The following is a 14,752-nucleotide window of genomic DNA, read 5'->3' as shown; positions in this document are numbered from 1 at the left end:
GTACATACGAGCAGGTACTTCTGATATTAACGATCGCAATTTGTCTCATATGTTTTACAAAGTTTACACAATGTGTAATTTGTGTAAAATATTAAATGACCATTGTAAAACTGCTAAATAAAGGAAGATTGTTATTAATTATTTTTTTGTATTAACATTGAAAAAAATATAATAGTAATAATTGTACCATGCGAAGTATAAATTAATTTAATTTTTAAATTTTAACCGCAAGCAAAATTACATTTGCGTGTGCATTTTTTATAACTTAATCAGCATTCAGCAACCCTACTGAGTGAAGACGGGCTCATCCTCACTCAGCCTCACGTGTCAGAGGATCGATACTCTGATATCCGAGACTCAGATTACATAGCGACCATATCATGCGGAGTCGTGATACTATGATTATGATAGTTTTACTCCTTGTGGAGCTTTGATATACATAAATTGTTTATGTAATATCGCTTGTTTATAGTATTATGTAGTTTATATTCCTTTTATGCAGTGAAATGTAAAGCGAAAATATTACAATTGTAGCAAGCGCACGGCGTTGCGGCCTCGAATACTTTCCCGCTCGCACACTAACTATCTGTTTCACTCGCACCGTCCCCGCTACGCGTCATAAAGGAAACAATGGGACGACATCCTATATAAGCGGGCGCACTGAGCCGCGGAAGGCAGTAGCCAGTTAGCGGCCGTACTGGTAGATAGCTCTCTGCAGTCGCCAGTATAGTCGAAGTAAAGGCAACAGAGTACGATAGCCGCTGCAGTCTGCTCTCGCGCCTACAACTAGGAACATAGGCTTTAGCTAGATTTCGTCACTCACTATAAGCTAGGAGATAGATAGCCACTGCAGTCGTCTCCGATGCTTCAGTAGGGACGTAGGAAAGTGATTTGTTACCTTGTACTTTATGTAACTGTGTATCTGTGCATACTGAACAATATACTCTGTTATCACGGATTGGCGTTTTCTTATATCTACCCTACACAACCTGTTTATATCATTAGAGCCGTGATATGCCCTCTGCCTTCGATTCGGAGGATAAAGGTTTGGATCCGGAATAAGTCATGTGTCTCAAACAGTCGAGCAAAAACATCGTGAGGAAACCTGCTCCTGAGAATTTTCTTGATTCTCTGCGTGTGTGAAGTCTGCCAATTGACTTTAGGCGTGGTGGACTATCAGCCTGAACCCTCTCATTCTGAGAGGAGACTCAGTGATCAGTGTGTATGGGTTGTGTATGATGATGGTGATGATATAATATTATTATTTTGTCTTCTCGACTTTAATGGCAACTGTGCTCATTTTAATAGCATCGTTAAAACCAATAAAAATATGAAGTTTAGGCAAGTTAGACCGTACATTTTTTAAACGAGACAAGCAGATATCCGCGACGTAGTCTGCCCTTGGGGCTCCTTAGTCCGGCCCTGTCGCAATACTTTTAAAACGTTCTTAGTAGACGCCTGCTTACTATGAACTCCATGCCACATTTGATCTTTGTATACGTCTAGCGGTTTTTGGAATGGTCTTTCGCTTTTATTTAATTGTATATAGATATATTTGGTGTCTGTATATAGATACATTTGATAGATATATTTGGTGTCTACGTTTAATGAATATAACTAAAAAATGTACATAGATGATTTTTTTGTCTATTGTATGAAGTATCCAATTTTCAAATTGGTTTCTTTTGTCTACAGGCGAAAAACCTCACAAATGTCAAGTATGCGGCAAGGCATTCAGTCAGAGCTCCAACCTGATCACCCATTCGCGCAAGCACACCGGCTTCAAGCCGTTCGCCTGTGACTTATGCGGGCGGGCCTTCCAGAGGAAAGTGGACTTGCGACGTCATCGGGAGACGCAGCATGCGGATTTGAGGCCGCCACAGCATATGCAACCACCGCATACTGACGTGCATGGAATGCATCCTCCTGAAATGCATGTCGGAGATCGGATAGGTGAGAATTATAAATTCCTCATGGATTGTCTATTAATGGATTTAAAGTCTAAAATCAACTAGCTGCTTTAATATGGAGGAATAAAGTAACAGTTGACGAGTGGTAGCTACACGGAAATAATCGCCGCTTATTTTTGACAAATAATATTTTTTATAGAAGGAAAAATTAAAGCTCTTGCTCTATTAATTGAATAATATAATTAGGTTTGTATGTAAGAGATGACGAGTGGTAGCTAGTCGTAAATAATCACCAGTTGCAAAATCAACTGGTGATTATTTACGACTAATGGGAATTTTTGGACACGGACCGACCAATTTTCCTTTTAAGACCGACCTTCAGATCTATATTACTAATGATTTTAAACTTATTTCGTGGTTGTTCATTATGAATGTTATTTAAACGGGTACATACCACGATAAAACGACGAGGTTGATAAAAAAAAAGAATGAGAAAGAGGGTAGATCGATTCTGCCCCTAACAGCTGACTTCACTTCTCATCTCGCAACTTTAGTTCCGTCGTGACCACGATCCATGCAACTGGGTCGAAATATCGACATTAAAAATCTCGTCGTTTTATCGTGGTATGTACCCGTTTAAATAACATTCAGATCTATAGATTCCACAAGAGGATTTAAATATATTGCAAAATGTTAGTGTTGTTGTTGTTGTTAGTGACAATATCCACAGTAAAATTGAGTCTTAGGTTTGAAAACAAAGAAACATCCGTATGTTTTAAGCATTAAGGATTTAAAAAAGAATAAAAGCAGGATAACCCTTTTCTAATTATGTATTTCTTCAACAGATATGCGTCCCCCGCACCCCGATCTTCGTCAGCCTGACTACAGAATGAGCAGTGCAGTGCCCCCCCTCCAACCGCTCCCCTCCTGAACCTCAACTGCCTTCGCGCCCTGGCGCTAAGGCATTATCTACTCTTATTGTAAGTGTTTGTAACACCTTGATAACGTTTAGATCGTACTACGGGTGTAATGTATTTTGTGATACCTTACAAAAACTGAGGGCCTAGCCAAGTTACACATGAATTCTGTTTCTACAAACGTTATCGTTTCAAAAACTCATACATTTATGCGCATTACAATCGATGTCACGTGGTCAACCTATCAATCAAAGATTTTAGTACTTTAGCATTTTTAGAAACAGAAAAAATATTTGCCATATTTTTAAATGTGACCAATATCTCCATTCCCTCCAGCTAGTCGGAAAAGACCGTATTAGGAGTGTGTGCGACAATAGTCCAATGGGAAGGGGATGGAACTACAACCCCTCGGCGATGAGTCCGAGTTCCGATCGCTTTAGCGTTGAGTTATTGAAGCTTATATTAAGTCATGTGTAACTTGACTACATGGTGGTGGCCCTGGTGAGTTAAGTGCCATTCCAAACCACTTGTAAGCTAAAATATGATAATTATCCCAACTTAATAAAAATATAAGAATGTAATACCAAAGACACTAGTCTGATTTAGTGGATTTTATGTTTAAGTACAAAGTTTACACTAGCATTACATTATATAAAAATAGTTTTGAGTCGTGTAAATTTTGTGTAAACTTCATAAATATTTTATTTTAATGTTATTAGTTTGGTCAAAACCATGTATCATTTTAGTTTATTTTGTTAATTAATTAAACCAGTGAACTTATTTAATTTTTTAACCGACTTCAAAAAAAGGTGGAGGTTATCAATTCGTCGGATTTTTTTTTTATTATTATATTATGAAGCATGGGTATTACGTTAACCAAAGACTTAGTCTAAAAAACATAATAATGTAATTAATTTAGTTTCTCTATAATTTTCTGAATCCTTTTTAGAAATGTAAAATGTTCCATTTAGATAATAATGTAAATTATAAAAAAGTCGTAAATTATTTTGAAAATTTTATGTGAGTTATTGATCTCAGTGTTAAAGCACTTGCAGTTTATTGTTATCATTTACTATTTATAATTAAAAATTTTGGACATAAGATTGAACTGATCATGAAAGGTAAAATTATCACATCGTAAATTAAACGATTATAAAAGTATTTAAGTAACTTTTATTTTTATTTTGTACATTTCCAATTATTATGTAAGGAGATGGCATTCCGAGTAATGTTTGGTCCATAATAAATATTTAAATTTTTACTTGGAAAATATTCCAATGTTAAAATAGTTTCGTCATAAATTCCATATTAATCATTCCAAAGATTAACTAAAGAATAGTTTTGACTTACATACGAGTGAATAGAGTTTGTTTAAAACATTCCAAAATAAATTCACAAAAAAGTAGGTATTTTAGTGATTTTGGACAAAAAAAATCTATTTTTAGATTTTGAAATTAGACAGAAATATCCCTGTATAAAAAAATTAAATAGTTTTTAAAATTCTAATAAGCCAAATATATTGCTTCTGTAAATTATTATTGATGCCATAAATGAAAATATTAAGGTAATATTTACATTTTTCCTTTGCCACTATTAGCGTAGGTAACCTAAAGTTACAGAATATACTTATTATGTATCATTGTATTATATGTAATTGTAATAAAATGCCGAAATATGCTTGTAAATAAGCCCACGTTACTGTGTCTCTTTGATTTGTACAGTGAACATTGTGAAATCCCTTAAGCCAAAAATAATAGATAGGCAATTACTGTAAATAAATTTTACCAACTATAAACTATTTGAGTTTTATACGTAAAATTGTATACGATATACTTTATTTTATTGTGACTAAAATAAATAATGTATCAAGAATTAATGTGTCAATTTAATCACTCTTAGTACATAAATCTAAACAAACATTCAAAATTTGTGGAACTAGTTAGTTATGGTTATACATTATCAATAAAAAAAGCTTCAGTTTAGTAGTTCAAAAAATATTTGTTTTGTTACAATCAACGATATCTATAACTATTTAAAAATAACTAAGTAAATTTATAATATTTACAATTGTAAATCATTTCAATGTTCGTTCCGTAATTTCTTCATTGTTTTAATTATAAGATGTTTGTATGTAATATAAATGTATATTTAGAATATATAAATATTTAATGTATCGAGATTTTAAAACAAATTTAGTACAATGTTATTGTGTAATTTGTGTAAATATTGTAAAAGATTGTGTAAGTGTAAACAAAACCCAAAGACGAACGTGCAATCATTGTAACTTTTATTGTTTAAGTAACTGTCACTTAAATATATAATGATGTATTTTATATAGTCGTTTTGATTTATTTCACCTTTTAAACTCCCTAAGTGTTTTCAATATAGTCTGTGGCTTAAAATTGACCACTGATTGCATAGCATGACCCATGATTTGAACTCAGGACCTCCTGGACTTATAGCCATGTCATCATCATCAGGCTGAGCTTGAGTCTACTCTTAGAATTAGAGGGGCTAGGCCAATAGTCCACCACGCTGGCCTAATGTGGATTTGCAGACTTCACACACGCAGAGAATTAAGAAAATTCTCAGCTATGCAGGTTTCCTCACAATGTTTTTCCTTCACCGTATGAGACACGTTATATTTAATTTCATAAAATGCACACAACTAAAAAGTTGGAGGTGCATTGCCCTGACTGGATTTGAAACCACACCCTCCGGAATCGGAGGCAGAGTTCATATCCACTGGGCTATCACGGCTGTAGCCATGTGGTACTTCGATTCTCTTTCTACAAACGCTAACACTTTGAAAACTAAAAACATGAATAGCAATGACAGATTTGATCGATAACTTGATCACGTGACCTATCGAAAGCAAATGTTATTCACATACGTTATTTTAATTTTTAAAGCGTTTTCGATTGCAGAAAGAGAATCGACATGACTTCAAGCCCTGGAGGTACTGAGTTCAAATCATGGGTAAATTTTACCACTGATTTCATAGCCTATATAGCAGATATACAAAAATAGACATCGCTTTCATATAATCGGTCGTATCGTCATCAACCCATATTCGGCTCACTGCTGAGCTCGAGTCTCCTCTCAGAATGAGAGGGGTTAGGCCAATAGTCCACCACGCTGGCCCAATGCGGATTGGCAGACTTCACATACGCAGAGAATTAAGAAAATTCTCTGGTATGCAGGTTTCCTCACGATGTTTTCCTTCACCATTTGAGACACGTGATATTGAAATTCTTAAAATGCACACAACTGAAAATTTGGAGGTGCATGCCCCGGACCGGATTCGAACCCACACCCTCCGGATTTGGAGGCAGAGGTCATATCCACTGGGCTATCACGGCTCTCTGTGCCCTGGAGGTACTGAGTTCAAATCATGGGTAAATTTTACCACTGATTTCGTAGCCTATACAAAAAATAGACATCGCTTTCATATAATCGGTATTAATTCATTATTGTCAACATCAGAGTAAGTAACGAGATTTGTGAGCGAAGTGACTTCTCACATTACAGAGGGTCGTCACTCGGCTGAACTAGTAATAGAATAAAGGGAACCAACCATAGATTTAATAGAAATCTATAGAACCGACATACTAACATTTATGCGTTTTAACGTTCTCGTACGATGTCGTATAGAAACCGAAAGGAGATTTTTATTCAACTTCTAATAAGTTATCCCCTTCCATCTTAGATTGCATCAACACCTTCAGATGAAATGGTAGTCAAGAGCTAACTGTTTATGTATAAAAAGAAATACTGGCGAATAAAATCAACTTTAAAGAAAGAAAGAAAGATAGAAAGAGAAAGACTTTTACTTCGTCTACGCCTGACAGAAATCGGTAATGCAGTCTAAGTTGGAGTGCTTGCCTATAGTATGGCAAGTTTGTTGACAACACTCCCGTGATATGCGGGCGACGGGCGGAAAGACTGCGCGGGAGTGAAATCGTGCGTTTTTCATTCATCGCTACACGCCCCCCGCCCCGCAATATCGGTAGTGTTACGAACGAAGTTGCCAAGCTATAGTAGATACCTATTCACTCTTGAATTCACCTTGAAGGTATACAACAAAGACGCTAAAACTTAGCATTAATTTTTCCGGGATAAAAAATAGTCCACATTCATGCTCCAAGTTCTAATTTTCATGAACCAAAATTCATCAAAATTGTTTCACCGGTTTAGCCTTGAAAAGATAATATGTTTGTGGATACTGTGGTTTTGACGGCCTCCGTGGCGCAGTGGTTTGCGCTTTGGATTTACAAAACGGAAGTCCTGGGTTCGATCCCCGGCTGGGCAGATTGAGATTTTCTTAATTTGTCCAGGTCTGGCTGGTGGGAGGCTTCGGCCGTGGCTGATTACCACCTTACCGGCAAAGACGTACCGCCAAGCGATTTAGCGTTCCGGTACGATGCCGTGTAGAAACCGAAAGGGGTGTGGATTTTCATCCTCCTCCTAACAAGTTAGCCCGCTTCCATCTTAAACTGCATCATCACTTACCACTAGAGATTGGTAAGTTTAGTAAGTAAGTTGGTACACCTCTATCTCACAGAGCACGTTAACCCACAGGTCCCGGTCAGTGTAATGGTAATTATCACTGCGCGTTGTATCGGTGAATATAAGCTCCAAAATGCCTTCTGGTGTATGGAGTATGGATGGCCCATCCATACTGTGGGCTATTAAAAAGACTCAAGTTGATGATGATGAATTAGTTGTCGAAACAATAATACAGCAAACGGATGTTAAGGCATCGTAACAGAGCAATACTACGTAAGGCATGCAAAGATAGCATACGCAATACGTTGTTGGATTTACCCTAAGGCCCAGTAGATATTGAGCCCTAAGGCCCAGTAGATATTGAGCCCTAAGGCCCAGTAGATATAAGCCCTATTACGCCCAGATGTTAGGGAAGATCATTCATGACAAAAAAATGTGGGTATAAGAAATGATAACGAAATTTCACCAATTACAATATTTACTAATTTTATCACTTTCTTCAACTATATATAGTTGAGAACGCTGCACTCGAAATTGTAGACGAATACATATACCTAGGACATATGATCCAGTTAGGTAGGTCCAATTTCGAGAAAGAGGTGAACCGTCGAATCCAACTCGGCTGGGCTGCATTCGAGAAGCTTCGCGACATCTTTTCGTCCGAAATTCCTCAGTGCCTGAAGACAAAAGTCTTCGAACAGTGCGTGTTGCCAGTGATGACCTATGGTTCCGAGACTTGGTCGTAAACTATGGGCCTCATAAGAAGGCTCAGAGTCACACAGCGGGCGATGGAACGAGCTATGTTAGGAGTATCTCTGCGTGATCGAATCAGAAATGAGGAGATCCGCAGAAGAACCAAAGTCACAGACATAGCTCAACGAGTTGCGAAGCTGAAGTGGCAATGGGCGGGGCACATAGTTCGAAGAGCCGATGGACGTTGGGGTCCCAAAGTGCTGGAATGGCGACCCCGCACTAGTAAGCGCAGTGTTGGCCGACCCCCCACCAGGTGGACTGACGACATCAAGCGAGTCGCAGGGATTCGCTGGATGCAGGCGGCTCAGTATCGTGATGTTTGGAAGTCCCTACAAAAGGCCTATGTCCTGCAGTGGACGTCCATCGGCTGATATGATGATGATGATGATGATGATCACTTTCTTCTTTTTTGTGCCGTTTTCATTGTTTAATTTAAAAGTGAAATTAACAATTTATCCCCAAGAAAATAATACAAAAGCCAATAAATTGTACATTATAAATGGTGGGTGCAGAAAAATGGGGCGAGTAGTAGTACTTTTGGGGCCTCTATTGTACCAAGACTACAAATCCGATACTATTGGGACTACGTTCATCGGCTTTCAAAAATTATACTTACCCCTCCCATTATAAACTTTTATAACTAAACTTTAATTTATAACAGGACTTTTAAACGTATTAAACTTATCAACCCAACCCAGCATTCTTTAAAGTCGACAGAAAGTAGCGATTAGAAAACGATTAGCTAGGTAGCGAGATAGGTAGGTAGTGAAATTGAACCATTAATCTAATGAGTAATCGATCATTACACAGCAAACACGGCAGCGGACAAACATCGGAATCGGACCTATTCGATTAATATCAAATCGCTAATCGATATCATTGTTAGGTGATTGGAAAATGCTAATGGAATAATTGTATCGTATTTTTAACTTGATTGCTGTCTCAACGAATGGTAAATCTATAGGTAAGTATGTATCAGTCATGAATATTAAAAGTTAATAGCCTTGTATCCGTGATAGCCCAGTGTATATGACCTCTGCCTCCGACTCCGGAGGGCGTAGGTTCGAATCCAGTCCGGGGCATGCGCCTCCAACTTTGCAGTTGTGAGCATTTTAAGAAATTAAATATCACGTGTCTCAAACGGTGAAGGAAAAACATCGTGAGGAAACCTGCATACCAGAGAATTTTCTGCGTGTTGTAAGTCTGTCAATCCGCATTGGGCCAGCGTGGTGAACTATTGGCCTAACCCCTCTCATTCTAAGAGGAGACTAGAGCTCAGCAGTGAGCCGAATATGGGTTGATAATGATGTTGATTAGAAAATTAGTTGAGAAGTTTTTTTTATTTCCCTTTTCGGTATGGGAATCATTTTGGTAAGTCGAAAAACGCAGTACAAACAAACAAACAAACTCTTCAGCTTTATAATATTAGTATAGATTAGTAGGACAGTAGGTAAAACATACCTATAACAGTAGTTACAAGCGAACGAAGTCGCGGTTCAAGGGGAAGTATAAAAGCAACAAAAACCCAGTTGGATTTGGCAATAAACCGGGCCGCTGTCCCGGGGGAGCGCGGCGGACGCTAAACGCCTGTTATCACGCACTGCTGCGTATTGGCCCGGCCACGCATTGTTGCGACAGGCACGCATTCTGATACAAGAAACTTTAAAATAATTATTATATTATCTAAAATAAACAAAACAAAATATACGGTAAAATATAGAAAACGGTTGTAAGACCTGTTGGGCGGTGAAAGGGACGGATAGTAAACGAATGCATGTGAACGAAATGCGTATGTTGAGATGGATGTGTGGTGTGACAAGAATAGATAAAATAATAATAATAATAAAAGCCTTTATTTACTGAATTTTATATACATAATATTATTGTAATATATCATTGACACTGATTCTTTTCTTCAGCTTGCCCTTGGGCATAGGCCTCCTCCAGACACTTCCATAGTTCTCTATCTCTTGCTTTCCTTCTCCATGTGTCTCCTGCTGTCTGACTGAGGTCATCCTCCCATCTTTGGCAGGGGCGACCTCTTTTCCTTTTTCCTATCCTAGGAAACCACTCTGTCACATCCCTGGTCCACTTATCCCTTTTATCACGCATGAAGTGTCCTGTCCACTTCCACTTAAGCTTCTTAATTGTTACTGCCACATCTCTGACCTTGGTCTTGCTTCGGATAGTAGAGAGTCTGACTTTGTCTTGTTTTTTTATATAAAGCATGCTTCTTTCTAGATTATTTTGGCATGTTTTCAGTTTCATAATATTTTTCTCAGTCAGACCCCAGGTTTGGCAACCATAGGGTAGGCATGGTAAGATACAGGTGTTGAATACTTTAGACTTTAGAGATAAAATAAGGAATTAGTAAATAAGAGGAAGTCTGAAGGTGGCGCCAGTGGCAGAAAAATTGAGGAGTAGAAGGTTAGCTTGGTATGGACATCTAATGCGTAGGGAGGAAAGTCATATTACTAGAAAAATGTTGAATGTGCAAGTGGAAGGGCATAAGAGGAGAGGAAGGCCAAAGAAGAGATGGTTGGATTGTGTGAAAGAGGACGTGTGTGTAAAAGGAGTGGATGATGAGTTGTAAGAGCCGTGATAGCCCAGTGGATATGACCTCTGTCTCTGATTCCGGAGGGTGTGGGTTCGAATCCGGTCCGGGGCATGCACCTCCAACTTTTCAGTTGTGTGCATTTTAAGAAATTAAATATCACGTGTCTCAATCGGTGAAGGAAAACATCGTGAGGAAACCTACATACCAGAGAATTATCTTAATTCTCTGCGTGTGTGAAGTCTGCCAATCCGCATTGGGCCAGCGTGGTGGACTATTGGCCTAACCCCTCTCATTCTGAGAGGAGACTCGAGCTCAGCAGTGAGCCGAATATGGGTTGATGACGACGATGAGTTGACGAGTAATAGAGACGAATGGAAAAGATTGACATATTTTTCCGACTTCACTTAAGTGGGATAAGGGTAAGGAGATGATGATCATAATATTATCTAAGAACACTATTAAAACTAAAATGAGAAAACAATAACTTCTTAATCCAAAACGTCTAAGCAACTTAGGGTAAGTTAACTTTTCAATAATTATTGTCATTATCAACCCATATTCGTCTCACTACTGAGCTCGAGTCTCCTCTCAGAATGAGAAGGGTTAGGCCAATAGTCCACCACGCTGGCCCAATGCGGATTGACAGACTTCACACACGCAGAGAATTAAGAAAATTCTCTAGTATGCAGGTTTCCTCACGATGTTTTCCTTCACCGTTTGAGACACGTGATATTTAATTTCTTAAAATGCACACAACTGAAAAGTTGCAGGCGCATGCTCTGGACCGGATTCGAGCTTACAGCCTCCGGAAGCGGAGGCAGAGGTCATGTCCACTGGGCTATCACGGCTATTCAATAATTATATCTAGGGGTATTTATCAAATTATCTTTGTTTATTCAAGTGCTTATTTATGAACACTTCTCTGCTTGTTATTTATACGTGCAGAAATATAAATAAATATTCATAAATTATGTAGATGTTTTACATTATACCGTCCATATGGCATTTCAATGGCTCGACGAAAGAAACGCGGATGGACACAGCCAGATGCTGAGTGAAATTCTTCTACAATCATATCTCGCTAATTGTAACTCATTTTAATTATTGCTTTTTGTCTCTGTAATGTGTATTCTAACTTAATTTTTCTTTTTTTCTATCCCTTCTTCTTCTTCTTTCTTCCTATGTTTATTCCTACCTTCTTATAGGAGAAAGGATATGGAGCTTAAATTCACCACGCTGCTCTAAGATGGCGGGATGATAATGTTTAATCTTGTAACAATTACTGATAATAATGAAAGGCAACACAGTTTAACGTTCTCTCCGAGGTCCAATAATTTTCACACAGTTACTGAAAAATTCTCAAAAGAAAAAAAGCTTCCACAGCTTTAGACAGGACTAGAACCCAGGACAACTTGATAAGAAACCACATAAACTAATCACTGGACCAACGAGGCAGTTAGTAAGTTACTCTTACTATGTGCGCTGTAGCATGGTGCGGGTGACAGTTGTCTACGACGTTCATAATACGTACTATTATCGTGATCCCGACAAACTTTAAATAGTGAAACGAACTGTCACCCGCACCATGCAATAGCGCACGAAGTAGTGTTTATTATTAAATTTATTCTCTTTGCACAGCTGTAATACGTGTTGTAGGTATGACGCAAAGCCTTCTGCGTTTGTCGCTTCAAGAGAAAGTATGCAATGAATTGCGTTGAGACAACACGCGGTTCCATGGTGTAATGGTTAGCACTCTGGACTTTGAATCCAGCGATCCGAGTTCAAATCTCGGTGGAACCTGAAGTTTTGGACATTGAAATTTATCAAGCTAATATTTTTATATGAAAGACTTGTGATTTATCTGCAAGTACAATCTCGTTGAGTAAACCACCACTGAAAAGGAGCCGGGTCATGGGTTCGATCCCGAGACTGTACGCACAAAGCCCAACATCCAAGTACGACAGGAGCCCACGAACGAAGCAGAAGAAGTGGTCTTTTATTGCACAGGCCAGTCCCAATGACAACCTGCTCCTCTTTGAGTCAAGTCCAAGCATCTAAAGCCAGATCCAGCACCAAGTGACCTACGCCTAACATAGTGGCCAAGTGCGGAAAAGACCCAGGAACGAAGAAAACGAAGTGGACTTTTATGGCACACGCCAGTCCCAATGACAACCTTTGAGTTGGGAGCCAAGGGAGACCTGCCAAGCATCTAAAGCGACTCCAGCACCAAGTGACCTACGCACAAAACCCAACATCCAAGTACGAAAGGAGCCCACGAAAGAAGCAGAAGAAGTGGTCTTTTATTGCACAGACCATTCCCAATGACAACCGGCTCCTTTTTGAGCTAGGACCAGCACCAAGTGACCTAGGCCTACCAAGTCTAGAAAAGACCCAGAAACGAAGAAAAAGAAGTGGACTTTTATTGCGCAGTCCAGTCCGTCCCTTGTCCGGTCAGAATCGCCGCTCATATATAATTCAGCATCACCCACGTGTGCTCGTACGCAATCAGTATTGTGAATAATAGATGCGCAGTTCGGCGGACGATGATTGCGCCCCCCGCGAGATTCGCGAAGATTTCGCCCCCAATTTACGGTAATCCTGCTTCGGCCACGAGACGAATGTACTGGACATGTTTTTCTTAGCATTTGTCTTTTTAATGTTGGCCCATTTTAAGTAGAACAAGTGAAAACCATAATAGCTATTTGCATCACAGGGGCCATAAGAGCTTCACTTTTCACAGCACGCTAACATAGGACGATGTGTTGCCAAAGTCTATTTTATTCTGAATATTATGGCTAGTGGTGTGCACTTCGTAAATGGAAAAAAGAATTGCCTACCTTGAAGATTCAGTACAAACCTGACTTTAAAATTTTTAACCGACTTCCAAAAAGGAGGAGATTCTTCCGTTACTGAAAGAACCACAGAAATTTAGTAATATAAACGGCTTGAATTAAAACACGACACCGGATTGGCACCGTCTTCAAACTGATCAGAAGGTAGCACATAGGTAAGATGTTATTTTTTGCTTTTTAGTTTAGGGTAATTTTTGAGTTGGAAGTCGGGTGAATTTTTTTTAATTTTTTTTTTGTACAATTTAAACGTACCTATAGCATTGTGGCAATTTATACATACAACATAAGTCAACCATACGCATATTTAAATCTTTTTGTCTATAATTGTTGCGAAGCGAACCAATTTAATAATTAAATGCATGCAATTAACACCTATCAATGTCAATGAGATATTTTACCTTAATAACGAGTAACAAAATGAAAAATTGAATAATTATGCTAACTCACAAAAATGTATTCATTATTATTTAATTAACAAATATAAAAAGGTGACACTGACAACTGTCAGAAACGCAGTCTCTGAGCAGCCGGATCTTAGTTATTCGTAAGATCCTAAATGTAAGTATAGGTCAGGCCATTTGTTAATGGCTTAATCACTAAGTTACCACTAGCTAGACCACGACCTGCGAACTTTCGATATATTGGCAACATTTCCAACGTCTTCCTTTCACTTTGCACTTTGCCATATGACGTCATCGAACTTTTTATGCGAGTGAAAGGTTTAGTCTTATACTTGATTTTGGCGAATTAGATACGCGGTTCCATGGTGTAATGGTTAGCACTCTGGACTTTGAATCCAGCGATCCGAGTTCAAATCTCGGTGGAACCTGACTTTTTAATTGATGGAATTTTATAGCGTTGCAAATTAAAGTAAACACACATTTACTAATCAGAAGAATATGGCTGCCTAGTTTGTAAATGTGTGTAAATGATATTAAGTCTGTGTAATTATTTGAATATTTTTTTTATACTAAAGCGTATAGTATCTAAATTGATTATTAAATAATCTATCATTTATCATCATCGACCGCCAGTCTATCTTTTTTTGTTCACCAGTCAGACCAATTGAGATAACCTCAATCAGTCCAGCCGGGGATCGAACCCAACCTATGTCTTGTAAATCCACCACGCATTGTACTGCGCTAACGGAGGCCGCCTCTTGTCTCTCTTGTAAGGACTTTCGAACACCACAGCCTTGAGCCGCCAGCATCCAAAGGCAACCATGTACTTCGCACAATGTTGTCGTTCCATACT

At 38.5% G+C, this 14,752-nt stretch overlaps 1 protein-coding gene and 2 non-coding genes across 3 annotated transcripts in view; all 3 read left to right on the top strand.

Moving 5' to 3' along the window:
* LOC112048732 (zinc finger protein Gfi-1) overlaps nt 1–5,103 on the top strand; it is an 82,334-nt gene extending 77,231 nt beyond the window's left edge. Inside the window, exons 5-6 of the mRNA XM_052891213.1 lie at nt 1,696–1,953; nt 2,756–5,103. Coding sequence (XP_052747173.1) covers nt 1,696–1,953; nt 2,756–2,841 — 344 coding nt within the window. The 3' untranslated portion in view covers nt 2,842–5,103. The remainder of the gene's footprint in view (nt 1–1,695; nt 1,954–2,755) is intronic.
* A 7,271-nt stretch (nt 5,104–12,374) lies between these two features.
* Nucleotides 12,375–12,446, top strand: Trnaq-uug (transfer RNA glutamine (anticodon UUG)). Its single transcript has one exon. It is a non-coding gene; the product is annotated as a tRNA-Gln (tRNA).
* A 1,809-nt stretch (nt 12,447–14,255) lies between these two features.
* On the top strand, nt 14,256–14,327 carry Trnaq-uug (transfer RNA glutamine (anticodon UUG)). The gene has a single exon. It is a non-coding gene; the product is annotated as a tRNA-Gln (tRNA).
* Nucleotides 14,328–14,752: the final 425 nt, after the last annotated feature.

This window comes from Bicyclus anynana, chromosome 3 (assembly GCF_947172395.1).
Source record: "Bicyclus anynana chromosome 3, ilBicAnyn1.1, whole genome shotgun sequence".
NCBI lineage: Eukaryota > Metazoa > Arthropoda > Insecta > Lepidoptera > Nymphalidae > Bicyclus > Bicyclus anynana.
This window is presented reverse-complemented; position numbering and strand designations above follow the sequence as displayed.